General features: G+C 37.2%; 2 protein-coding genes across 10 annotated transcripts in view; both read left to right on the forward strand.

The window, feature by feature from the left end:
- The window catches only part of LOC133630547 (suppressor of tumorigenicity 14 protein homolog), a 24922-nt gene extending 21412 nt beyond the window's left edge, over nucleotides 1-3510 (forward strand). Inside the window, 6 exon segments of the mRNA XM_062022161.1 lie at nucleotides 1-41; nucleotides 100-219; nucleotides 291-482; nucleotides 525-809; nucleotides 878-1014; nucleotides 3055-3510. The exon segment at nucleotides 1-41 is cut by the window's left edge and continues 73 nt beyond it. Coding sequence (XP_061878145.1) covers nucleotides 1-41; nucleotides 100-219; nucleotides 291-482; nucleotides 525-809; nucleotides 878-1014; nucleotides 3055-3222 — 943 coding nt within the window. The 3' untranslated portion in view covers nucleotides 3223-3510.
- Nucleotides 3511-4835: 1325 nt separating this feature from the next.
- The window catches only part of flt1 (fms related receptor tyrosine kinase 1), a 100503-nt gene continuing 78850 nt past the window's right edge, over nucleotides 4836-26488 (forward strand). For 8 of the 9 annotated variants that reach the window (XR_009821126.1, XM_062020874.1, XM_062020876.1 and 5 more), the window contains exons 1-4: nucleotides 5378-6258; nucleotides 8327-8432; nucleotides 14420-14625; nucleotides 20853-20977. Coding sequence is in view for 8 of the 9 variants with exons in the window: in XM_062020874.1 (XP_061876858.1) it covers nucleotides 6102-6258; nucleotides 8327-8432; nucleotides 14420-14625; nucleotides 20853-20977 (594 nt within the window). In the remaining variant the exon portion in view is untranslated. The other variant, XM_062020875.1, reaches the window with a different exon arrangement.

Here is a 26488-nt window from a genome sequence, read left to right on the forward strand (position 1 = left end):
CTGCAAAGACCGCAGCGATGAGAAGAACTGTACCAGAGCTTGTGAGTTCTCCTCATAAAACATCTCGTGTTTCCCAGCTCATATTTCATCCTCCCGCAGACCTCAAAGGCTGCTCCTCATCCTCGTACAAATGTGCCAACCAGAAGTGTGTGAGCAAGGTCAACCCCGAGTGTGACGGCGTCAAGGACTGCCTCGACGGGTCTGATGAAGTGCGATGCGGTGAGTGGCTGGAAATATGTCCGGCGAGCTTTTTACACGTTTGTTGATGTTGACCCGTACCGGCGGTGCAGGCTGCGGCGTCCGTCCCAGGAGGCGTGCCAAGATAGTGGGCGGCTCGGACGCGGGTGCGGGCTCATGGCCGTGGCAGGTGAGCCTTCAGATGGAGCGCTACGGTCACGTCTGCGGCGCCACGCTGCTCGCCGGCCGCTGGCTGGTGTCGGCCGCTCACTGCTTCCAGGACTCCGACACCGTCGCAGTGAGCGGCCGACACCAGCCAGCGGCCGGCGAGCAGCGTGGCGCCGCAGACGTGACCGTAGCGCTCCATCTGAAGGCTCACCTGCCACGGCCATGAGCCCGCACCGCGTCCGAGCGCCCACTATCTTGGCACGCCTCCAGGACCGGCCGCCGCAGCCTGCCTCACCCCAAATACGAGCAGCTCACCTCCGATTACGACATCGCCCTCCTGGAGCTGGGGGCCCCCGTCTTCTTCAACGACCTGGTGCAGCCCGTGTGCGTGCCCGCTCCCTCGCACGCCTTCGCCATCGGGGCCAGCTGCTACGTCACGGGCTGGGGTGTCCTGGCGGAGGACGGTACGGTCCTTTTCCCGCCATCTTCTTTTGTGTTCATAGACATTTTTCCACTTCCGTTTGAACAACAGGCGAGCTGGCCACGCGCCTTCAGGAAGCGTCCGTGAGGATAATTAACAGAAACACCTGCAACAAGCTGTACGATGACGCCGTCACTCCCAGAATGCTTTGTGCTGGGACCCTGCAGGGGGGCGTGGACGCCTGCCAAGTGAGTCCTGTTCATTTTCAAAAACTTTTCTTTTATGTTATAATATGTTATTGTTTATCTTAAAAAATGTTTTTTTGGTTGTTTTTTTCAAATATATATTTATTATTGTGTTTTTTATATTTATATATATATATATATATATATATATATATATATATATATATATATATATATATATATATATATATATATATATATATATATATATATATATATATATATATATATATAGTAGATAGATGTATACATACATATATAAAATACATATGTATTTTATGTATATATATATATATATATATATATATATATATATATAAAAAACACAATAATAAATATATATTTGAAAAAAACAACCAAAAAAAAAAAAGAATACACACACACACACATATATATATATATATATATATATATATATATATATATATATATATATATATATATATATATATATATATATATATATATATATATATAGTAGATAGATGTATACATACATATATAAAATACATATGTATTTTATGTATATATATATATATATATATATATATATATATATATATATATATATATATATATATATATATATATATATATGTGTGTGTGTATTCTTTTTTTTTTTTTGTTTTTTTTTGTTGTTGTATATATATATATTTATTTATACCAGCAACCCCAAGAGGGACAAGTGGTAGAAAATGGATGAATGGATATATATTTATATACATATATTTGTATGTATATTTATATATAATATATTTTTGGTAATTATATTTATATTTGTATGCTTTTAATTTGCAATGTATTAATTTGTTTTAATTATTTTTGGTTATTTTCTTAAGTTGTTAAATATATTTTTTCAATAAGTTTTTAGAGATTTTAACGTACATCCAGCACAAGTTTTTTTGTGTCCCAGTGACAATTTTGCCCTCTAGCGCCCCCGTGTAAATTCAGTTGACACAAAATCCTATTTTATTTGTCCCGTTGCTGCTTTCAGCCACAAGGGGGCATATTTGCGTTGCATCCAAGCATTGCTATGATAGGATGTGATGTATTAACATTAATTTTAGTCCTCCTTTCTTTTGTCTTGGCAGCTCTGGAGTGTCAAATGGAACAAAATGTAATAAACAATTATATCTTTGAATAATTCATGACACATTAAAATAGTTACTTGTAATTAGAATTAAATACATAAATGGGTTAACGTGTCATTAATTGTTTTAATGTAAAAGTACATTAGTTATTTTATAATTAATTAATTATTTCAATATTTAATTGTTTAAGCATTTCATTAGTTGTTGATTTCATGATTTACAAATATATCCTCCTCAGCCGCCAAGTTTCGAAAGACTTCCGGGTGTCAGTCAAAGCAATCATTGGATAAGATGTGTTAGCCACGCCCACTGACTTTGATGGGTGTGTTTGACAGATGAAATACTTAATGAAGCGCTGACATGTAAGTTCATGAAATGATTTAATTATTCAATTATAAAATAATGAGATCAACAATGAAATTATTAAATATTACAACAAATAAATGATTAAATAAGTGAATCATAAAATAATAAACTAAATACATCACTAAATATTTAGATAATTAAATTGTTACATAATTAAATGTACTTTTACAATAAATTAATGTAATAACATAATTCCAGTTTTAGTTAATGACACGTTCAAGTAATTATTTAAAGATGCTTTTATTTATTTATTTATTTATTTATTATGTCAGACCCACTCGACATCCATTGCTTTCGGTCTCCCCTAGAGGGGGGGGGGTTACCCACATATGCGGTCCTCTCCAAGGTTTCTCATAGTCATTCACATTGACGTCCCACTGGGGTGAGTTTTCCTTGCCCGTATGTGGGCTCTGTACCGAGGATGTCGTTGTGGCTTGTACAGCCCTTTGAGACACTTGTGATTTAGGGCTATATAAATAAACATTGATTGATTGATTGATTGATTGATTTGATTAATTTTGTCCCATTCAAAATTTAACATTTTAGTCAATGTTTTAATATTTTGTGGTATTTCTACGGCCTCCAGGGTGACTCTGGGGGCCCGCTGGTGTGCCTGGAGCGGGGCAGGCGCTGGTTCCTGGCGGGCATCGTGAGCTGGGGTGAAGGCTGCGCCAGGCAGAACCGGCCGGGCGTGTACACGCAGGTGGTGAAGTTTACTGACTGGATCCATCAGCAGACCCGGGGACAGGTGTGACGCAGGTGTGTCGTTAGTCCGGTGATCGCCGTGTCAGGAAACGGAAGGGAAGGATTTTTAGGTGGTGAATTTGACTCTGACACACTGAGACTTTGACTTTGCCCATCAATGCACAAGGAAACTGAACCTCGTTACAAAATAAAGGCAACATTTCCCATCAGATCTTCATACAATCCTCACTTTTAGCCTTCATTCACGCAGCAAGGGACATCTCTCTTAATTTTCTTTAACTGCAGGTTTACCAAGTAATCATGTGATTTCGCCCAGCCAATCAACAACCGAAGTTAATACCGTTCTTATTTTAATTTTATTTTATGATTTTTATTTAAGGTCAAATATTTACACTAATTTTTTTTTAAAATTATTATTATGAAAGCTTCTTTTGGACGCTGAATTTATGGAACTTAATATTTTATGATCTGATTTTTATTTATTTTTTTACGTCAAATTATGCTGACAATTTAATTGAATAAAATTGTGTGAGCAACATGTGTGTTTAAAAATTTAGTTTGTTAAAACTAAAGTGTTTTCAAATTTAGTGTGTAAAAAAATTGAGTGCTTCAAAATAAATAAATTAAGACCAAAGCACCACATTGGCTGGTTCTGAGACAGGATGGATTGCTTCAGTCTTTTAATAATTTACCAGATATGAGTCTTGAGTTTTGAAGTGACAAATTTGTATGCATTATTTATTTACAAGGCTCATGTCAGCTCAAGACTTAGAAAAACTTGTACATGCCTTTATTACCAGTAGGCTAGACTATTGAAATGGTCTCCTTGCAGGTCTTCCCAAAAAAACTGTCAGGCAGCTACAGCTTGTTCATAACGCTGCTGCTAGAGTTCTAAGACCAAAAAATGTGAGCACATTACACCAATTCTTAAATCCTTACATTGGCTCCCTGTACATCAGAGAATTGATTTCAAAATCCTCCTGCTCACATATAAATCCCTACATGGTCTAGGGCTGAAGTATATCACTGATTTTCTCCCACTATATAAGCCCTCTAGATCACTAAGATCTTCTGAGACCAATCTGTTTGCGGTTCCCAGAGTAAACTCAAATCAAGGGAGAGCATCATTCAGTCACTATGCAACAAATAGCTGGAATAAACTTCCTGAAGATGTCAGACTTTCCCCAACTCTGACTACTTTTAAAACTAGACTGAAAACTTTTAAGGTTCACCTTCATTTACCTTAGCTTTCAGCTAAATCTTTTAATTAACGTCTGCACTGTTTTTTATTTTTATTGTCTGCAATTTAAATTTTGCTTTTATTTTCTTTCATTTCACTTTGTTGTCTGTGAAGCACTTTGAGTCTGCCTTGTGTATGAAAAGTGCTATACAAATAAAGTTGCCTTGCCTTACACTGAATTTTTATACAAATATTTTTTTATATACAATTTTTTTTTTTTTTTGATGAAATTTTTAGCATCATTTAATGTAATAAAAATTAAGTGGACCAAATTTAAATGCAAAAAAAATGGTGAAATAAATTCAGTGTCCAAAATACTTTCGTCATCAAGATACAAATTACAAACTGTCGGCTAATTGTTGTTGTTATGATACTCCCTGCCACCAGGTGGCGTAGTGCGCATGTCACAATCATCTCCGTTAACATCCGGTCAAACTCGCTAGCATTAGCTTACAGTCGGAGATGGCCATAAGTTTGTTTCTCCAAGCATGGAACGGAAGAAAGTGAGCATGAAGGACAATTCCGAGAAGACAAAGTGGATGATAGTTGAATTGAAAGAAAAATCCTCAAAAACATGACGGAGCGTGTAGCTAACTAACTTGGTGAAACAGTTGGAGCTAGCTCGCTAACTAGCACTCACACAATGTTCTTCAATGACAATTTCAGCATCATTTAATGTGAAAAAATTAAGTGTACAAAATTGAAACGCAAAAAAAAAATGGTGAAATTAATTCAGTGTCCAAAACACTTTCGTCATCAAGATACAAATTACAAATGGTCGGTTAATTATTGTTGTTATGATACTCCCTACCACCAGACGGCGTAGTGCGCATGTCACAGTGAACTCCATGAACATCCGGTCATACTCGCTAGCATAATTAAGGACGGCGGACATTTATCCATGAAAATATGGAGAAGCTGGAAGGAGATACTGGGAAGTCCACTGTCCAAGGTAAGTGTACATTATCACATTACGTCATAAAACTACTGTATTTGTTTGTACTACATTCCATTGTCTAGTTTTTATATAGTATGTATTATCTAAACGTTTAAAAGGCATGTTAATTGTTGCGTTTTGGGGCCAATAACCGACTAAATTTAATGGAAAAAGATGCTCTTTTTTTCCAATGAGACGCGAGCTTTGTTACTCCTTTACGATTGCACCACTAAATGTGTAATTAGTCAAAAATATGTATATGTATTGAAAACATGGATACTATTGATGTCATAACAATTCTATAACATAAATGTTTTAATTCTGTATTTGGAATCCACAGTAATGTCATTTTCTCGTTGAGCATACAGCTCCCTCTAGTGGCCAATCCCAGCACTGCATGAAAAGTATGCCTTTAAAAGTTTTACGCACACAAAAAAACAAACACGTAAATTCCTTAAATTACAAGATTACGTCTAGTATTGTAAGATGTTCGTTTCAACAACTAACCTCGTATTTATTTGTTATTTTTTTTGTAAAGTCACTTCATGAATGAGTCACTTTAAAGTGAAAGAGTGAGGTGGGTGTGGTGCGCCGGTGCGCGTCACGGAAGCCCTCCATCCGGTGGCCCCACTGTGGGAACTCTATAAATCCACACCGGGAGCCTTAACGGGGGGACAAGGTGTGAGTGAGTTAGAGACAAGCCGCATGGACCTCCATCTTCATCCTCACCCTCACCCCCATCTTCATCTTCATGCAGCGGCCAACACAAGAAGCACAAGGAATTATTTTATTAATTGCTGAATTTGTCTTTAAAATTATTATTATAAGCATCATCAGCCTTCAGCGGAGTCACAGAATGAACTTTCTTATCTTTCTGCTTTGTGGATTGTACACGGTCTTTGCCAAAGGTGAGTCACTCTTTCATATTTTGTCCTGTTTTTATTACAGAATGACGGTTATGGATTTTATTGAGCGTGCGTTGAATTAATCTTGTCGAATAAAAGCTCTTATTTTAGCCAACATTTTTTAAGAAAATATTTTGATGTTATAGATGTAGTAATATCATTTGGTTTTAAATACCTAAATGGATTCACTTGAAATTATATGTAAAAAAAAACAAAAAACTTGATTAAATTAAGGACTCGCAAATGTATGCAATATTATTATAAATATCCACTTTCAGGACTTTAAAAAGTAACAGTTTTTCTTTATTATTAACTGCCATTTAAAAAAAAATATGATTGTGCGTTTTAAATTACTGGGAAGTCAGCGATTTATTTGAAATTGAAGGTGGAGAGAAACATTTTAAATATAATTGAAGACTCATAAATGTCGACAATTATATTGTTTATAAATAGCATGCAAAGTCTGATTTTGAAACTATTTGTTAACTTAAAATGACCATCTTCTTGATATATGTTACGTTTAATATGTTTAAAATTTCTGGAAATTGAAGGTGAACAAAAAGTCTCAGTATAATTAGACTGATAAATGTGTAGAAGTTATATTGTTTATAAATGGCACTTTAAAACTAATTTTTTTAACATTTAGTTGAAAATGTAGTTAAAAACTACCATATTTTTTACATTTAGTCGTTAAAATATTAAACATTTCGGAAAGTGCGAAATGTACTCGAAATTTAATGTGGAGGAAAAAAACCTTAGTATAGTTCATATTGTATAGAAATATGACCTTTTAGCACTTATTTTATAGAATTTATTAGTAAAAATAGTCAAATTTATTGCATGTGGGAGGATAATGTAACTAAAGACTCAAATGTATATAATCTATATTGTATATAATTGGACTATAAAACGTATTATTTCGACTTTAAAAAAATAAATACAAAAAACTACCATTTTTTTATATTCAATAACCTCAAAAGGGACAAGCTGTAGAAAATGGATGGATGAATGGATTGGTGTTTAAATTCCTTAAAAGTCAGATTTACTTGAAATTACGTGGAGGGAAAACCCCAATATATTTTATAATAAGCTATATTGTATATAATAACACTTTAAAATGTATCCTTTCAATTACATTTATTTTTTTCCAATATATTTTTTTATATTTAATCTTTAATATATGTTTTTAAATACCTGAAAAGTCCGATATTTATTTTATTATATGTGGGGCCCATAGAACTGAAGACTCATAAATGTATATAAGCCATATTGTGTACAATAGCACTTTAAAATGTATCATTTCAACTTTTTAAACAAATTAATATGAAAAACAAACTTATTCTTTATATTTAATATTTGTGTTTACGTTTCTGAAAAGTCAGATTTACTTGAAATTGAATACAGTTGAAAACTTCTAAAGGTTGAGGGTGTCCCAAAAAAATTACATCATAGGCTGTATCATATAAATATCCCCTTTTAGCACTTTAAAACCTATTTTTGGAATTTAATTTAAAATAAACTTTCTATAAGTTTGTGTAGGTGTTGTCCATAATCTTTTAGCACACATTTGAAAAATATTTTTGTTAAAATAGTTGAATATGTTTGGAAATGTTACCCTATTTATTCATATGTATTCCTCGTTGTTGTGGTTGGTTTAAAATCTTGAATAGTCCACAATTAACCTGAACTTGCACAGGGAAAACCCACAATATTGTTTATTCAGCATGTGTCTGCTTGTGCTTGTGTGGGTGTGTTTGTGTGGGTGTGGGTGTGTGTGTGTCAGACAACGTTAAATCCAAGGAAGCGGCGGAGGAAGTGTGCGTGAGGATGTAGCTTGTGAATGGCTCACCCACAGGGAGCCATCTTGCAGACACAGAAAGTGAGTCTTGATGTGCAGCTGAGATGATGTCCTCCTGGACTTGGGAGATGCTTGGAGGAAGGAAGGGCGGACTGTCATGTCCTCATTAGTAACACTGAGCGGGAGAAATGCTTTTCTTACGCAAGCAGCTGACCTTTGACCCCGCACAGCGTCACAGGACAGCTCGTAAACGTGCGTCCTTGTCTCCCCAAGGTGGTGAAAAAGAAGAGGCCAGGGGCAAGTACGGCGTGCCCGTGCTGGAGGGGGCGCACGGACACCTGGTCCTGGAGGCCAACCGCACGCTCCAGCTCAACTGCAGGTGAGTTTCAGGTAGATCACCTGTGGTCATGTGACCCGCGCGCTCGCTGCTGCCATCGCCGCCACCGCGGGCAAAAGTGTCGGGACGCAGGAAGGGAAAAGTGAAAGTTCTCCTTCTGCAAAGACTCTTTGTGCACCGTAAAAGAAAGAAAAATGTTTTCGAGGACCTTATTTTGCTGTAAAATTTGGGGTGGTTTTTACAGTGCATTACTGTAATTGGAGTGACTGCACCACTTTGATTTTCACATTTACATGCCAACATGTAAATGTGAACATCTTAATTAATTAATGAAACTTAATTAGAAAAAAAAAAAACTGGCATCACTGCCGCCAGAATTTTACCGAAAAAAACAAGTGGTTGCCCTTGTTCAATTTTAAGTAATGCTCTTTAAAAACGACTGTAGTTTTTACTGTACAATTACTTGCAACTCAGTCACCTGAATTTTACCTTAAAAATAATAGTTGTATCATATTTAAATTTACAGTAATGCACTGTTAAAACGTTAGTAGTTTTTATGTTTAAATAACAGGCAGCTCAGTCACCCGAATTTTACAGTATAAATAACATAGGTACTGTTGTTCTATTTACGGTAATGCACTGTAAAATCAATGGTTAAAAAACAACTGGCAGCTCAGTCACCAGGTTTTTAGCGTTAAAATAAGAGGTACCGTTTTACATTTTGCAGTAATGTGCTGTAAAAAAAAAAAAAAGTTAGCGTAATTTATGGTTAAAAAAAACTATCAGACCAGATCCCAGATGCCAGAATTTTACCATAACATTAACATTGTTACCGTTTTTAAATTTACAGTAATGCACTGTAAAAACGTTCAAATGACTGGCAGCTCAGTCGCCTGAATTTTACAGTCGAAATAACAGTAGTACCATCTTTCAATTTACAGTAATACACTGTAAAAACGACCGCGAATTTTAAAGCAAAATAAAATTGCATACTCGGTCGCCTGAATTATACGGTGAAAATAACTGGTACCGTTTTATTCATTTGCACTGTAGTAATGATGGCACATTTTATGCTTAAAAAAACAAAACTGGCAACTGAGACGGCAGGTTTTTAGCATAAAAATACAGCTTTTCAAGTCACAGTAATGCATTGTTAAAACGTCGGTAGATTTTACGTTGAAATGACCTGCACCTGAAGTTTACAGTAGAAATAACATTGGTACTGTTGTTAAATTTACAGTAATGCACTGTAAAAACGACCACAAATTTCACGGTTAAGAAGAAACTGGCAGCTCAGTCACCAGAATTTTACTGTAAAAAAAACAGTAGTACCGTCTTTCAAATTACAGTAATGCACTGTAAAAAGTATGTATGTATTTTTTTTGTATTGGATTTTACGGTAAAAAAAAGAATTTACCGTAAAAATAAAAGTGGTTGCTCTTTTTCACAAACGTCGGTAGTTTTTATGTTTAAATGACTGGCAGCTCAGTCGCCAAGACTTTACAATAGTAAAAACATTCTGACTGTTGTTCAATTTACAGTAACGCACTGTAAAAACAACTGTAGTCTTTTACTGTAAAATGACTGACAACTCAGTCATCTGAATTTTACCTTAAGCATAATAGTCGTACCATTTTTCAATTTACAGTAATGCACTGTAAAAACGTCGGTAGTTTTTGCGTTTAAATTACTGGCAACTCAGTCGCCTGAATTTCACTGCAGTTAAAACAGTCGTACTTGTTTAATTTACAGTAATGCACTGTAAAATAATATAGATAAAAACATTTCTATTATATTTTATGGTAAAACTGGCAGCTTTGACGCCAGAATTTTACCTTCAAAATAAAAGAGGGTGCCGTTTATCCATTTACAGTAATGCACTGCAAGAAAAGGTGTAGTTTTTTTTCTATTAACTTTTACGGTAAAATTCTGGCAGCTCAGTTGGCAGAATTGTATTGACATTTTTTTTTTTACATTTGGTGTAAAAACCTCCGTAAATTTCACAGTAAAATTCTGCCGACTGAGCTGCCAGGTGGTTTTGTTTTTTTCGTAATGTCTGTTTTTTAGTGTCGTATTTTTGTGTTAAGTCACTGCTGAGAAAGTTATTAACTTATCAATCATTACTCGGGCGTTTTGAAAGTGTGAGGTGAGAAAAATTTGACTTATGAGTTATGTCAGAAGCTAAATGAGTTGTGTCGCCCTTCCAAACTTCTTGTGCATCCAAAAGGTGTTCTTGCACGCCGCCATGAAGGTTCCTTGGTCATCAGCTGACTTTTGATACCCTAATTAAGCAATTAAGAGGTGCGTCCCAAAACTTTTGTCCATCTAGTGCAGGTGTGTCCAAAGTGCGGCTTGTCGCTAATTTTTTACGGCCCGCGGCACAATCATTAGCATTCTAATATTAGCATGCTAATTTTTGGCAAATTTAGCTAGTATACACCTTAGCGTCAAATATTTTGTTACTTGACAAATAATACCTGTTAGCATGCTAGTGTTATTATGCTAGCTTTTTTTATTAGCTAATTTTTTAGGTATACACCTTAGTCACATTTTGGTACTTGATGTATGCTTGCACTGTAAGCACATTTTTCAAGTACACACCTCAGAGTAATATCTATTGTTCTTGACACATGTTATAGTTAGCATTTAAGCATGCTAACACTAGCACGCTTGAATTTTTATCAAATTTTGCAGGTATACACCTTTGTGACTTATATTTTAGTATTTCACTAATGTTATCTATAAGCATGGGTTTGTTAGCAAAGTACTATTAGCATGCTATTTTTTTTTTTAGCTCATTTTGCTTATGTTTTTCGTTACTTGACGCTAACTGTTAGCCTTTTAGTTTGGCTTTCGCTCTGTAGCATTTTTTTTTTTACCAAAATTGCATTTTCTAATTCAGAGGTGCACAAATCTTTTCCACTAAGGACCACAGACCGACAAATCATTTTTTCAGTTTTCACCTGTAAAACCAGAACCATATATAGAAGCTCTCAAAAATGCAATTTTGGTAGATATTTTGTGTAAATGCTGAAGAGCCAAAGCTGAACTGAAATGCTAACGTTTTAGCAAGCTGGCTAGATAGCGTCAGGGTAACAAATAATATGAGCTAGCATGGAAACAGTATTAAGCTAACAGTTAGTAAATAACCGAAATAAGACACTGAGATGTATGCTTGTTAAACTAGCGTATTTTTCAGACTATAATTCGCAGTTTTTTTCACAGTTTGGCCGGGGGTGCGACTTATTCTAAAGAGCGACTTATGTGTGAAATTATTAACACATTACCGTAAAATATCAAATAATATTATTTAGCTCATTCACGTAAGAGACTAGACGTATAAGATTTCATGGGATTTAGCGATTAGGAGTGACAGATTGTTTGGTAAACGTATAGCATGTTCTATATGTTATAGTTATTTGAATGACTCTTACCATAATATGTTACGTTAACATACCAGGCATGTTCTCAGTTGGTTATTTTTGCGTCATATAACGTACACTTATTCAGCCTGTTGTTCACTATTCTTTATTTATTTTAAATTGCCTTTCAAATGTCTATTCATGGTGTTGAGTTTTATCAAATACATTTCCCCCAAAAATGCGACTTATACACCAGTGCGACTTATATATGTTTTATTCCTTCTTTATTATGCATTTTCGGCCGGTGCGACTTATACTCCGGAGCGACTTATACTCCGAAAAATACGATAGCTAAAAAAGCTAGCATGCTAAAACGCTATCTGTAACATGCGTGAAGTACCAACATATATTAATCAGAAGTGTGTAACTGAAAAATGTGTTAAAAATGCTAGCATGCTAATGTTAGCATGCATCAAGTATCAAAATATGACCGAGTTATATACCAATAATATTAGCTAAAAAAAGAAGCTAGCATGCTAACAAGTTTCATTTGTCAAGTAGCAAAATATTTGATGCTAAGGTATCTGTACCGCCAAATTTTGAGGAACTAGAACCCCTGTTTTAGTTCCGCTACGTCAGGGGTGTCCAAAGTGCGACCCGGGCACCATTTGCGGCTCGCAGCTAATTTCTAACGGCCCACGGCACATTCTAAAAATAATAATACAAAACAAACCTGAAGTGGATTAAAAGAGCAAACCGGTGAAATGTAACGAGAAAAAGTAAAAAAAAAAGAGAAAAAGCCACAGGATGTTTTTTCTTTAAAAGTGTCATTGCTCAAAAAAGTATTGAATCAAAATCAATGTTATGAAATACTGACCTATTCAAGGCTCCATTTACTTCACATCAAATATTCCACTTTGAAATATTTTTGGGGTAAAATGTTGCATATTTTGTGTGTTTGCCAAATAAATAACATTTTCTTTGACAAAAAGGGCATAAACAACAACCCAAAAACTTGAACAAATGATCAAAAACGTATAATCGACAGGTGGTTCCGAAATTAATCCAGAGACTTAAGTGTTGAAAGTAAAGTTAAAAAAAGTACCGTATTTTCCGCACTATAAAGTGCACCGGATTATAAGGCGCACCTTCAATGAATGGCCTATTTTAAAACTTTGTTCTTATATAAGGCGCACCGCATTATAAGGCGCATAGAATAGACGCTACAGTAGAGGCTGGGGTTACGTGATGCATCCATTAGATAGAGCTGCGCTAAAGGGAATGTCAACAAAACAGTCAGATAGGTCAGTCAAATTTTATTAATAGATTACAAACCAGCGTTCTGACAACTCTGTTCACTCCCAAAATTAATAAACAGCTGTTTTATTATTTTCCCCGAGGTAAAGTCAGTGACGTGGTGTTTTGTATAACATGCAGTGCAACATTTATATCACATAGTGGAGGGGTACTTTTCCTCGATTCAATAAACACGTAAAAAACAGTCTGATACGGTTACGGTAAATCAAACATTAGTGCAATCACAATATCGAAATAGTGCAAAGCAATAACAATGTATCAATAACTCAACGTTGCTCAAACGTTAATGTCACACAACACAATACACAAAATAAACATGTAAAGCTCACTTTATGAAGTTATTCCTCATCCACGAATCCTGCTGCTCTATTCCCGTGTTCTACTGCGTGACTGATCGCCTTGAGTTTAAAATCTGTGTCGTAAGCGTGTCTCTTAATAGAAGCCATTTTGGGGTCTTTACATAAACACACAAATGGAAATGAAACGGCACGCCTCGCGCAGTCATATATCCCAGCATGCACCGCGCGCTTCTTCTTCTACGGGGGAAAATGAAGTCGGCGGCTGCTCACCGTAGTTGCGAGACCCGTTGTGGCTCAATATTGGTCCATATATAAGGCGCACCGGAATATAAGGCGCACTGTCAGCTTTTGAGAAAATTGGAGGTTTTTAGGTGCGCCTTATAGTGCGGAAAATAAGGTAATTAAAAAATTGTCATTGCTCAGAAAACAATAATGAATTAAAATCAATGTTATGAATTATTGATCTATATAGTGCTCCAATTACTTAAGTTAAAGTTAAAGTACCAATGATTGTCACACACACACACACACTAGGTGTGGCGAAATTATTCTCTGCATTTGACCCATCACCCTTGATCACCCCCAGGGAGGTGAGGGGAGCAGTGAGCGGCAGCGGTGGCTGCGCCTGGGAATCATTTTGGGGGATTTAAACCCCAATTCCAACACTTGATTCGGAGTGCCACATCCAATATTCCACTTAAAAATATTTTTGGGGTAAAAATTTGCATACTTTGTGTTTTTGCCATAAAAAAGTGGGTTTTGACAAAAATGGCATAAAACATTCAAACAATCCTACGGAGAGATAGATCTGAAGTTGATCTTGAGATTTAAGCGTTGAATAATTTATTTAGCTGTATATTAATATATGACTTCTTAGAAAACAGGTCCCCGGGGTCAAACTTGAGGGGAGCCCGAAAGGAAAAAAAAAAATCTATATATTTTGTTGTTGAAGGTGGAAACTACCTAAATGGCCGCCGCATGCTTTGATTTGTGATTGGAAAAAGTTTGATCTCGCGAGTGTTTTAGCGCGTGATCTTTGTTGTTTCTCCAGGGGTCGCTGGGAGCTCTCTTGGTCTTTCCCCACAGACGTGCCCCTGGACCAGGTGCACGTGCAGGACTCCCGCTGCGGCAAGACCCAGCACCTCCACTGCAGCCGCCTGACGCTCGGCGGCGCCCAGGCCGGCCACACGGGGAACTTCCGCTGCCGCTACCGCCGGCGGGTCCAGAGGCAGGCGTCCGTTTACGTGTATGTGGCAGGTAAGACGCCACTCGTCTGATCAGCAAACGCGGCGGGAACCGGTGTAAAAATAGCCCGGAGGGCCAGGAGTGACTGTTCCAGCTGCTGAAAGGCTCAGACCTGGGCAGAGTTTCCCATGCGGAGCATCGGCCTTATCTGCCCCGCTCAGCCTCGCCTCCGGCATCCTGTGCTCCAGGGCGGAGGGGAGGGGAGGGGGCGTCGCCCCGTCCCTGTTTGTGCCAAGATGAAGGCCGCCGCTCGGAGAAGTCCGAGGTGATACAAGCCGGAACACTGGCATGGCCCCTAAAGCAGTGTTTTTCAACCACTGTCGTGGGAGATTATCTAATTTCACCTATTTGGGTTAAAAATATTTTTTGCAAACCAGTAATTATAATCCGCAAATAATGTGCCGTTGTTGAGTGTCTGCACTGTCTGGAGATCGGCAGACTTACCACGTTATACTCTTCCATATCAGTAGGTGACAGCAGGTAGCTAATTGCTTTGTAGATGTCGGAAACAGCGGGAGGCAGTGTGCAGGTAAAAAGGTGTCTAATGCTTAAACCAAAAATAAACAAAAGGTGAGTGCCCCTAAGAAAAGGCATTGAAGCTTAGGGAAGGCTATGCAGAATGAAACTAAAACTGAACTGGCTACAAAGTAAACAAAAACAGAATGCTGGACGACAGCAAAGACTTACTGTGGGGCAGAGACGGCGTCCACAAAGTACATCCGTACATGACATGACAATCAACAATGTCCCCACAAAGAAGGATAAAAACAACTGAAATATTATTGATTGCTAAAACAAAGCGGGTGTGGGGAAATAGCGGTCAAGGAAGACATGAAACTGCTACAGGAAAATACCAAATAAAGAGAAAAAGGCACCAAAATAGGAACGCAAGACAAGAACTAAAACACTACACACAGGAAAACAGCAAAAAAACGGTGTGATGTGACAGGTGGTGACAGTACACCTACTTTGAGACAAGAGCTATACTGTTGCATGCTTGGTTATGGTTTGAAGTCATATCCACCAATTGGGACAACAACTTTTTATTGTAAATATCGGCTGCTTAGTTTCATTTTTTAATGAGTTCTGCTGGTGGTGTGCGTCCGATTTTTTCAATTAAAAAAATGTGCATTGGCTCAAAAAAGGTTGAAAAACACTGCCCTAAAGGACCGCCCAAATATATGTTTCTCAGCTGTAATACACTTTTCCACCACTTGTGGCAGTAAAGCCAATATCAAACAGAAGAAGTCTGGAGCTAAAGTCCCAGAGAAGTTTCTTAAGCGCAAAAATTATGACTAAAGTGGTGAAGCTGTATTTTCATTTTATCGACAGTTGATTTATTATTATTAACTTAGTTATAATTTATTTTAGCACTGCGTAATTGTATGTTAATTTATTTTTCATCAGTTTTTGAGTGCCTTCTTTTGCAGCATATTTATAGCAATAATAATACATTTTACCTTTAAGGCGCCTTTCTAGGCACTCAAGGCCACCGTACAAAGTGAAGTGAAGTCCATCCATTTTCTACCGCTTGTCCCTTTCGGGGTCGCGGGGGGCGCTGGAGCCCATCTCAGCTGCATTCGGGCGGAAATGAAGTGAAATGAATTACATTTATATAGCGCTTTTCTCTAGTGACTCAAAGCGCTTTACATAGTGAAACCCATTATCTAAGTTACATTTAAACCAGTGTGGGTGGCACCGGGAGCAAGTGGGTAAAGTGTCTTGCCCAAGGACACAATGGCAGTGACTAGGATGGCGGAAGTGGGGATCGAACCTGGAACTCTCAAGTTGCTGGCACTGCCGCCCAACCAGAAAAAACCCAATAAAATCAATTGGATAAAAACAACAAATTTACAGTTTATTTTTTAATAGTATTTGTAATCAACCTGGCCTAAGCCTTGATAATAATCTTTGTGTTTAACACATCATTTGACAAGGTTTATCCTGTCTAACTAAGTAGGTTCATTGATCAAAATCAAGAGTTAGACGACTCATTTAGTGAAAACATTTGAGTGGTGTAGTGCAAAAGTGAAGAACCCCCTGCCACAGAGGACCCCCGCCAAGTCACACGCGACATCAAAGCAGCAGAAGGTCCTTGGGGTACTTTTGTTCCAATGTTCCCAGATTTCAAGCAAACAAACCCGATTGTCCGCGGCGGGCCCTCAGTGGGTATTCGCAGCATTTATTGTTCATATTTCGTCCTCACAAGCAGACATGATGTCATCACGCTCGGGCTCTTTCTTTCACGTGTGCACATTCCAGAGCGCTCTTCCCACCACATCTCGTTATGAGGACGCCTAAAAGTGAAAGAGCACCTTCAATTTTACGACTCAGCGGCGCTGAAGTATTTAAAGGGGAAGTGCTCTTTTTTGGGTATTTTGCCTATCGTTGACAATCATTATGAGACAGACGGATTTTTCTTTAATGCATTGTAACACTTAAATAAAAGTAAGCTTACAGCTGAGCCAATATGAGGTCCTCTATTTCGCCCATAAAATCTGATAAATAACCATTCAAAGAGCGCCAAAAATACTCAATTTACATTTAGTGACCTGAATATTAAGCAAGTATTAGTGATATTGTTATCATAAGTTAAAGTTAAAGTACCAATGATTGTCACACACACTAGGTGTGGTGAAATTTGTCCTCTGCATTTGACCCATCGCCCTTGTTCACCCCCTGGGAGGTGAGGGGAGCAGTGGGCAGCAGCGGTGCCGCGCCCGGGAATAATTTTTTGGTGATTTAACCCCCAATTCCAACCCTTGATGCTGAGTGCCAAGCAGGGAGGTAATGGCTCTCATTTTTATAGTCTTTGGTATGACCCGATAAGTCTAACAAACTATAGCAGCGTCGTGATCACAAGCTTGTGTACAATTTCGACATGATCAACTGGTGAGGTGCTCCCTGGAAGTTTATTGCAGATCATAAATCATGCCTCTCACCTGGATAGAAAAAGGCAGAGGACGTATTCCGACAAGTTGGTACACTTTGACAACCAATTTAGCCGAGAACGACACGAAAAGACGTTTGGTTTCACCCCGTCTTTCTTCGCGAGAATTATGAGTCATTCTTCATCTAAATGGGAATATATGAACGTCCTAGCAGTCTGCATCCTAATGACAGCAGACATTGTACAGTAAATGATTTTTTATCATGTTTGTTGTCTCTCGTAAATAATCAGTGATGTTATTAGGGGGGAAAAAGCAAATATGTGATGCTTTTTTTAAAATTAATGCACCGCGTATGCTTAAAATTATGAAAATGCTTAAATGTTATTATGAATTTGCTCATTACTACATTACATATATACTTACTTCATGTATATAAAACCTTAATGGTGGTGTTTGGTTGTTTTTTAAGGGCTTCATAGGCAGAATAAAGCGACTCTTATAGGCTTCATTGTAAGCAGACTTTTGATCGCATTTATTTAATATTTAGAATGCAGAAAAAACATCTGTCGTCATGTCTTTCTTAATGATTGTGAACGATAGTCAAAATTCCCAAAAAAGTGCAGTTCCCCTTTAATGCGAGCGAAGACATAAAACAGCTTTATGACTGTCCAACAGACAGGGGGCCATGGATGGATCTCTGTGGAACCCCTTCAGGTGTCAAACTCGTTTTCATCGAGAGCCTGTATGAATTATAATCGCCTTATTACACAGTTCCCTATGGATTTGATTATTCCATTGTACTTGCTTTTCAAATCATAAGTCACGGGCACAAGCATTTTATTTGAACAAAGAATGTTTGGAATATATGTACACAAATTTTCAGGGGCCACACACTAAAAAGTCAAAGTATGCGGGTCCGATTTGATATGTTTTTGCGAAAAACAGACATTACATACATTTAAAGACACAACTTAGTGTCAGTTTTATGTTATAGGTGACAAAGTGTACTATTATTAATCATTCTGGCATGTCAAATGTCCGCGAAAACGGGGAAATCTACGTTTTTAAACATTCTTTTTCGCGTCAACACATGACGGTTTTTAATTAAATATAAAAAATAGGATCTAAACTAAATTAGTTGATCGCTCGCCTTAGACTCAGGTACTCGCTGTTCCTCTTGCCTAAAAGGACGGGGAGACCATCAGTGGTGCCAAAACAAACTCTCTAGTTAGCATAGTTGGCGTCATCTAGCGAGCTTACTTGTTGTCACCTGCGTTGACGGCTTTGTACTTTGCTGCTAATAATTTAGATTAGTACAATTCAAACACTCTTAGCTCCGAACCAGTTGTAGAGTATTAATTAGTAGCCAGTGAGAAGGTATACTTTTGACGTAAACAGAGGTCACAACACAGGAAGTATATTACCCGAGGGGGCGTGGCTACAGGATAGAGTTGCCAAATGGGAAACATTCTTTTGCATGCATGTTATAGAACTTGACATGACATTTCAATTAATGCTTTAAAAATGTGATATCGGAAATTATCAGTATCGTTTTTTTTATGATCAGTATCGTTTTTTTGTTTTTGTTTTTGTTTTTTTATTAAATCCACATAAAAAAACACAAGATACACTTACAATTAGTGCACCAACCCAAAAAACCTCCCTCCCCCATTTACACTCATTCACACAAAAGGGTTGTTTCTTTCTGTTATTAATATTCTGGTTCCTACATTATATCAATATATATCAATACAGTCTGCAAGGGATACAGTCCGTAAGCACACATGATTGTGCGTGCTGCTGGTCCACTAATAGTACTAACCTTTAACAGTTAATTTTACTCATTTTCATTCATTACTAGTTTCTATGTAACTGTTTTTATATTGTTTGACTTCCTTTTTTATTCAAGAAAATGTTTTTAATTTATTTATCTTATTTTATTTTATTAATTTAAAAAAAAAGGACCTTATCTTTACCATATCTGGTTGTCCAAATTAGGCATAAAGTTAAAGTTAAAGTACCAATGATTGTCACACACACACAATAATGTGTTAATTCCATGACTGTATATATCGGTATCGGTTGATAAGTATTTTTAATTTTTTAATTTTTTATTTTTTTCATAAAGAAATACAATCATGTGTGCTTACGGACTGTATCCTTGCAGACTGTATTGATCTATATTGATATATAATGTATATATTGTGTTTTTTATGTTGATTTAATAAAAAAAATAAAAAAATAAAAATATATAAATAAATAAATGATAAATGGGTTATACTTGTATAGCGCTTTTCTACCTTCAAGGTACTCAAAGCGCTTTGACAGTATTTCCACATTTACCCATTCACACACACATTCACACACTGATGGCGGGAGCTGCCATGCAAGGCGCTAACCAGCAGCCATCAGAGGCAAAGGGTGAAGTGTCTTGCCCAAGGACACAACGGACGTGACTAGGAAGGTAGAAGGTGGGGATTGAACCCCAGTAACCAGCAACACTATATTTTTTTTAATTTCTTGTGCCAAGGTACCAATTGGCCGCGGCCCGGTGGTTGGGGACCACTGACTTATACCACAAAGCTGACCCTAAGTTTGTTTTTTAAATGAGAGAGAGGCAAAACGTCTTCCAAGACGAACCAAACAGTCTAGTTGCGATCGATTGAATGCCTTAAGATTTAAATGTTTTTTTTATTTTTTGTTGCATTTAATTATTAAAAAAAACAACATACAATTACAACATTGATTATTATTTTTGATAAAGGGCTTATTTTTTCTCATATTTACTATCATTATTAAAACTAAATGTTTCCAGTCGTATAATATTGTTTTAAAAAAATATTTTGTCCCAATAAACACATTTTTTTGTGTCAGTTTTAGTGTTAGTCATACAAATATAGTCTTTATTTATTGTCAAATTTAATTACAAAAAAAGTTAATCCACACATTTGGAATATTTTTATAAGTGTATATTAATTTAGAGTCTTTGTCGTTTTTTGTCATTTACTGTAATTATTGTCACAAAATTGTTTCTGCTCACTTTTATTATATAATAATTATATGTTTTTAAATCTATAAAACTATATTTATTCTGTTTTGTGTTAATTATTGAAATATAGTGTTTGTTTTGTTTATAATATTTAATTATTTTAAAAAAAAGTAAGTCTTGCTGTACATAACACACACACAAATGATAGCGATTTAGCTCATTTTAGCTACTAACGTTAGCCATCAGTGAACGTATATTAGACAAATTTCTCGGGCCAACAAGCATTCCTAATCACCATAATTACTAATTGTGATTGGTTGTACATGATTGGTCCCTGAGCGCCGGTGTTTGGGTTTCAGACAGCCGGCAGCCATTTGTGGAGCATCCGGAGATGAGTCCTTACGTGTTGTACATGAAGGAGAAGCAGCCGCTGGTGGTCCCCTGCAGGGTCACCCACCCCAACATCACCAGCAGCCTGATCAAGGTGAGGCGAAGCTGAACAACTGCTTGGAAACATGCACGTAATTACAATAATCCATATATACTTGCATGGATACCACATACTGTCTAAATTACTGCATCCTGGTTTCTGGTAGTTGCACAAATCTACATAAAGTTTGTGTGTCCAGCAGGCTGGTGCAAAATTCCCATTTTTGGTTTCAATTCCCCAACCCGCAGGATGTTGAATCAGAATTGCAGGAAGTGGAATTCCAGTCATTGCAATTTAGAGAAATAACGTCCCTTTCAACAAAGGTTTTGAGAAATACTCAAAACTCTAAAAGTAAACTCAAATTTCCTCCAAATGTACACATTTTTCCACCTTGTTCCTTCATTTGCAAAGTTACAATACATTAAATTATGTTTTATAGAAGATGCTTTAATTCTGAAATAGCAATGAAAAACATTTACTGCATTTAAAATGTAATGTGTACATGAGGTACAACATCTTGTCTGACTGTAAGAAACGTAAAATGATATGTGTACGTGGGTAATAATATCTCTACTATGTAAAACTCTCATGGTCGGAATATACTACAAAGCATGATTCTGCAATTCTACTTCCATATATTTTGAAATATAGTTATACTTCCTGTTTGCAAGCGTAATTCGAATTCTTAGAATTTAATTTAAATTCTCCTTTCTTTTGTGAATTTTGCTAAAGCCTGCTGTCCAATGACACTTTTTCTTTGGCACTAGAGCTGGGCGATACTGAGAAATTGGTACCGATCTGATACCAAGTGAATACAGGGCTAGTATCGCCGATATTCTGACTTGAAATGTCATAATTATTGAAGCTTTTAGGGAATTACCTTTGAGTTAGTTTATTATGATAATACAGTACAAAGATTATATTCAAATAAAATGTGATTAAATGCAACTATGCAAAACAATGTATTACTATAAAGTAATAATGATAATAATAACTCCCGTAACATGATTACACACAATTACTTAAGAAAAAAGTCACTAATGCTAAATAACAAAAATGTAACATGATTACAAAACTGTCAACAGAACAACATAAATCACCTCCATTGCAGGCAGATACAACTGATTTCGGTACTATTATAGGCACGACCGAATTCTGTCGGTACTACCAGGTAAATCAAATGGTGCCATTTTTCGATACTTTTGTTGCACGCGACGTCATGTCCGGTTGCAGACTAAATAAACACCTGCTCACGTAATCAATCTCACAAGCAGCACTCAGCCAAACTCCCTTGGAAGTAATGTTGCAGTTTTCACACTGGCAAATCAAGTACGCTTGGTAGAAAACACTCAAACGCTAAGTAAGGCTCCAACTCTTCCAAAATGCGCTAGCTCGATGATAATTTACATTGGATTTGCCATAGACAGGCTACTTTTTGCGATTTTTTTAAATGGCGAGTTCAACACCTCCAAATTTTGTTATCAAAGCTACAACTAAGATGCATGTTACAATCAAACAGCTGATGTGTAATAAGCACAATACTTACAGTACAAACACTTTGTAGGGCGCAACATAACACATTCAGTTTAATGGAAAAAGTTAGACAACATACCATAGTACTGCCATCAAATGCATTGCACAAGATACAGTTAAAGCTGTCTATAGTGACCACTAAAGGGAAATAAAATGACCGCTATACGCAGGTTGGCGGCCATTCTGAATTTGTGTACATGTTGACCTTTAAACAATTATGTACACATGTACGTGTGTATGTTAAATTTGAACATCAGCAATAAAATCACAAACAACAATTGTATGTGACACTACATACACCACGCACTATTCTAACATTAATTACGCCAAAAATAAACGAATACATTAACATTCCCGGCCATGAAAAAACAGCAATGTAGCAACAAAAACAACAACAGAACAGTGCTCAATATTTTGGTACTGGTACCGGATTTGGATACTTTCCGATATTTTTCAAAATAAAGGTGAACCCCCCAAAATATATTTTTTGGCTTCATTTTAACAAAAAATATGTTATGTTAAACATATGGTTCTTATTGCACTCAAAGAACAATTTTACATGTGACATATTGCCTGCCATAATCTAGGATTAAGTTAGAATATAATTTATTGACATTATGCTTTAGGATTTATGGTTGCCACTATGCTATGCATTTGCTTTAAGACAAATAAAATCATTAGTAAATAGTAGGGCTGCAACAACTAATCGATTAAAGTCGATTATAAAAATAGTTGGCGATTAATTTAGTCATCGATTTGTTGGATCTATGCTATGCGCTTGCGCAGAGGTTTTTTTTAATATATATTTATTTTTTTTAAATATTTTTTAATATAACCATTATTTATAAACTGCAACATTTACAAACAGCTGAGAAACACTAATCAAAATAAGTATGGTGCCAGTATGCTGTTTTGTTTTCAATAAAATACTGGAAAGGATAGAAATGTAGTTTGTCTCCTTTATCCGATTATTAATCGATTAATCGAAGTAATAATCGACAGATTAATCGATTATCAAAATAATCGTTAGTTGCAGCCTTAGTTAATAGTAAAAACTATACTATAGCTAAAAGTACTGCACACAGGTAAAACACACATTGTTAAAGATAAAGCACAAATTGTAGCAAATGGTTATGAAATTCAGTCATTTATTTGCATTAGTTTACGTTACGTGGACGGTTTAGACTGCGCTAATAACTGGCATCAAGCCAACCAGCTGTGTGCGTGTCTACATATCTATATGTGCATAGCAGGGGAGCTGGTTAACTTTATTACCTCTCGATCTGACTGCTTGTTATTTAATTGTTCAGCCAAGTTTGGAGCAAGGGTGGTAATACTTTAATCGTGCCACATTTGACGAGGCATGTTTTAAAGCAGCGTTTATAGCGTCGCCTTGATCGATAGTTTTGAAGCCCAAATACCTTCATATTGCACTTCACGCACCTTCTTTATTAATCAGTAGAATTGTCTTTTTTTGCCATTTTTCCTCTACTCTCTGTTTCTGCTTGTGTGCTCTGTGAGTGTGTGTGCGCCGACACACTAAACATGCTCCTCCGTCTTACGCCATCGCCGCATGGCAGCATGCGGATGAAAAACGGTACCAGTGTTTTTCAAAGGCAGTATAGTACTGTTTTGAATTCATTAGTACCGCGGTACTTTATTAGTACCGGTCCACCGTACTACCCTACATCACACACAAAAAAGAAACTTACTATCTGTCCTTGGCCACATCCCCTAATTCATGATGACACACATTAATTACAGCACAAAAAGCACAAACATGAATTGCTGACAAATGTTCTTATTTTTTTCATATCACCAATGTTACGGACCGTGATACGCCAAATTTTGATATCGGTGGCCGCTATACGGAGTTAAAAAAAATGTTTTGGGATGTAAAACGAGTGGCCCCTGGCCGCGTTAAACAGGTGGCCGCTATAGACACGGTATATGACACTACTTTTTTCTGCGGGGGGAATTTTTGTGGCGAGGTGGCCGCTAACACAGGTTTGACTGCATAACAACTGGACCGCACGGTTATCATTATCAGCTCATGTTACATTAAAAGTAACATTTTGTCCATCCATCCATTTTCTACCGCTTGTCCCTTTCTGGGTTACGGGGGGTGCTGGAGCCTATCGCAGCTGCATTTGGGCGGCAGGCGGGGTACACCCTGGACAAGTCGCCACGTCATCGCAGTGCCAACACAGATAGACAGACAACATTCACACTCACATTCACACACTAGGGCCAATTTAGTGTTGCCAATCAACCTATCCCCAGGTGCATGTCTTTGGAGGTGGGAGGAAGCCGGAGTACCCGGAGGGAACCCACGCAGTCACGGGGAGAACATGCAAACTCCACACAGAAAGATCCCAGGATTGAACTCAGGACCTTCGTATTGTGAGGCACATGCACTAACCCCATTTCCACCGTGCTGCCCGTAATATTTGATCATCAAACAATTTACATTTATTAACAGACACAAAAGTACCGAAAATTAGTGCCTTTAATTCGTAGGTACCGTATCGGCAGTGTTCGTAATAACGGCGTTATTTTAACTAATAATGCGTAATCTGATTAATTACTTTTAGGTCCGTCCCAACACTGTTAGCGCTATCTTGATGTAACGTGGCACGCTACTTTTGATGTGGTTTTATGTAGGGCTGGGCGATATGGCCTTTTTTAAATATCTCGATATTTTTAGGCCATGTCACGATACACGATATATATCTCGATATTTTGCCTTAGCCTTGAATTAACACTTGATGCATATAATCACAGCAGTATGATTATTCTATGTGTCTACATTAAAACATTCTTGTTCATACTGCATTAATATATGCTCATTTTAAACTTTCATGCAGAGAGGGAAATCACAACTAAGTCTATTCAACAAAACTGTATTTATTAAACAGTTATTAAGCAGTGGCACAAACATTCATGTCATTTCAAAACAGAAAGTGCAAGATTGTCAGAGACATTTTAAAACAAGCTATTAGTGCACTTTTGTGCATGATGTTACACAAGATATTTAAATAACTGTCAAATAAAAATGAGCTGCATAATAGTAAATCAAATAGTGTATGTCCTTCGCTATGTGGTAGGTTTCTGCGGATGTTATCTCCTTCTGTTGTTGACAAATGTTTTCAAACGGTGTTTATCTGGAAATGGTTGCCTCGGCATTTTGTGGGTGTGGCACCGGCCGGAGATGTTGACATGCGGAGTTTCAAGCACTCTTCATTCTCTAGCAGGTGACTTTTCAAATGATGCTACATATTAGCAGTAATGCTACTTTTCGCCGCACGCTTTTGCCCCACACTTGACAAATTACGGTTGTCTGATCGACATATTCCCGCTTGAAGCCAAACCACCGGCAGACGATGGACCCCCTACTGTCTTTCTTGGGAATTAATCCTTCCTTCATTTGTTACCAGATTCGCACCTTCTTTCTCTCGTATTACCACTCGCACCACAGCTAACGTTACCCATGCCGCTACCTCTCTGCTCCGCGAGGGCGTATACGTATGCGACGTATGTAATAAGGTGCGCTTGTTTTATCTCACTGTGAGAAGGAGAGACAACAAAGAGTGAGAAGAGCCTGTAGTATACTATACTCGAATATCACGATATAGTCATTTTCTATATCGCACAGAGACAAACCCGCGATATATCGATATATCGCCCAGCCCCAGTTTTATGTCAACAACAAGACAGCATCATAAGCGCAGCAAGTTCAATGTAGGAAATATCTCTTTACTGGTGAAATCCACAAGCAGCACCGCACTTAAATGAACTTGATATCAAATAGGAAGAGGCACCATCACACTGTGACACAACAGACAACAACATATGCACACGTACACAATCGGATTTATGAACAATGAATGAAGTGACAAACTTGCCATCCAAACAATACACCGTTTGTTGACAAGAAGATATTCCAGCCATAAAAGCACAGTCAATCTATTTATTAAGCAGAGGTGACACGATCCGTTGAAAAGATTCGAAAGAGCTGGAGTCAGAGCTGAC

Source organism: Entelurus aequoreus, linkage group LG15, assembly GCF_033978785.1.
Source record: "Entelurus aequoreus isolate RoL-2023_Sb linkage group LG15, RoL_Eaeq_v1.1, whole genome shotgun sequence".
NCBI classification, from domain to species: Eukaryota; Metazoa; Chordata; class Actinopteri; order Syngnathiformes; family Syngnathidae; genus Entelurus; species Entelurus aequoreus.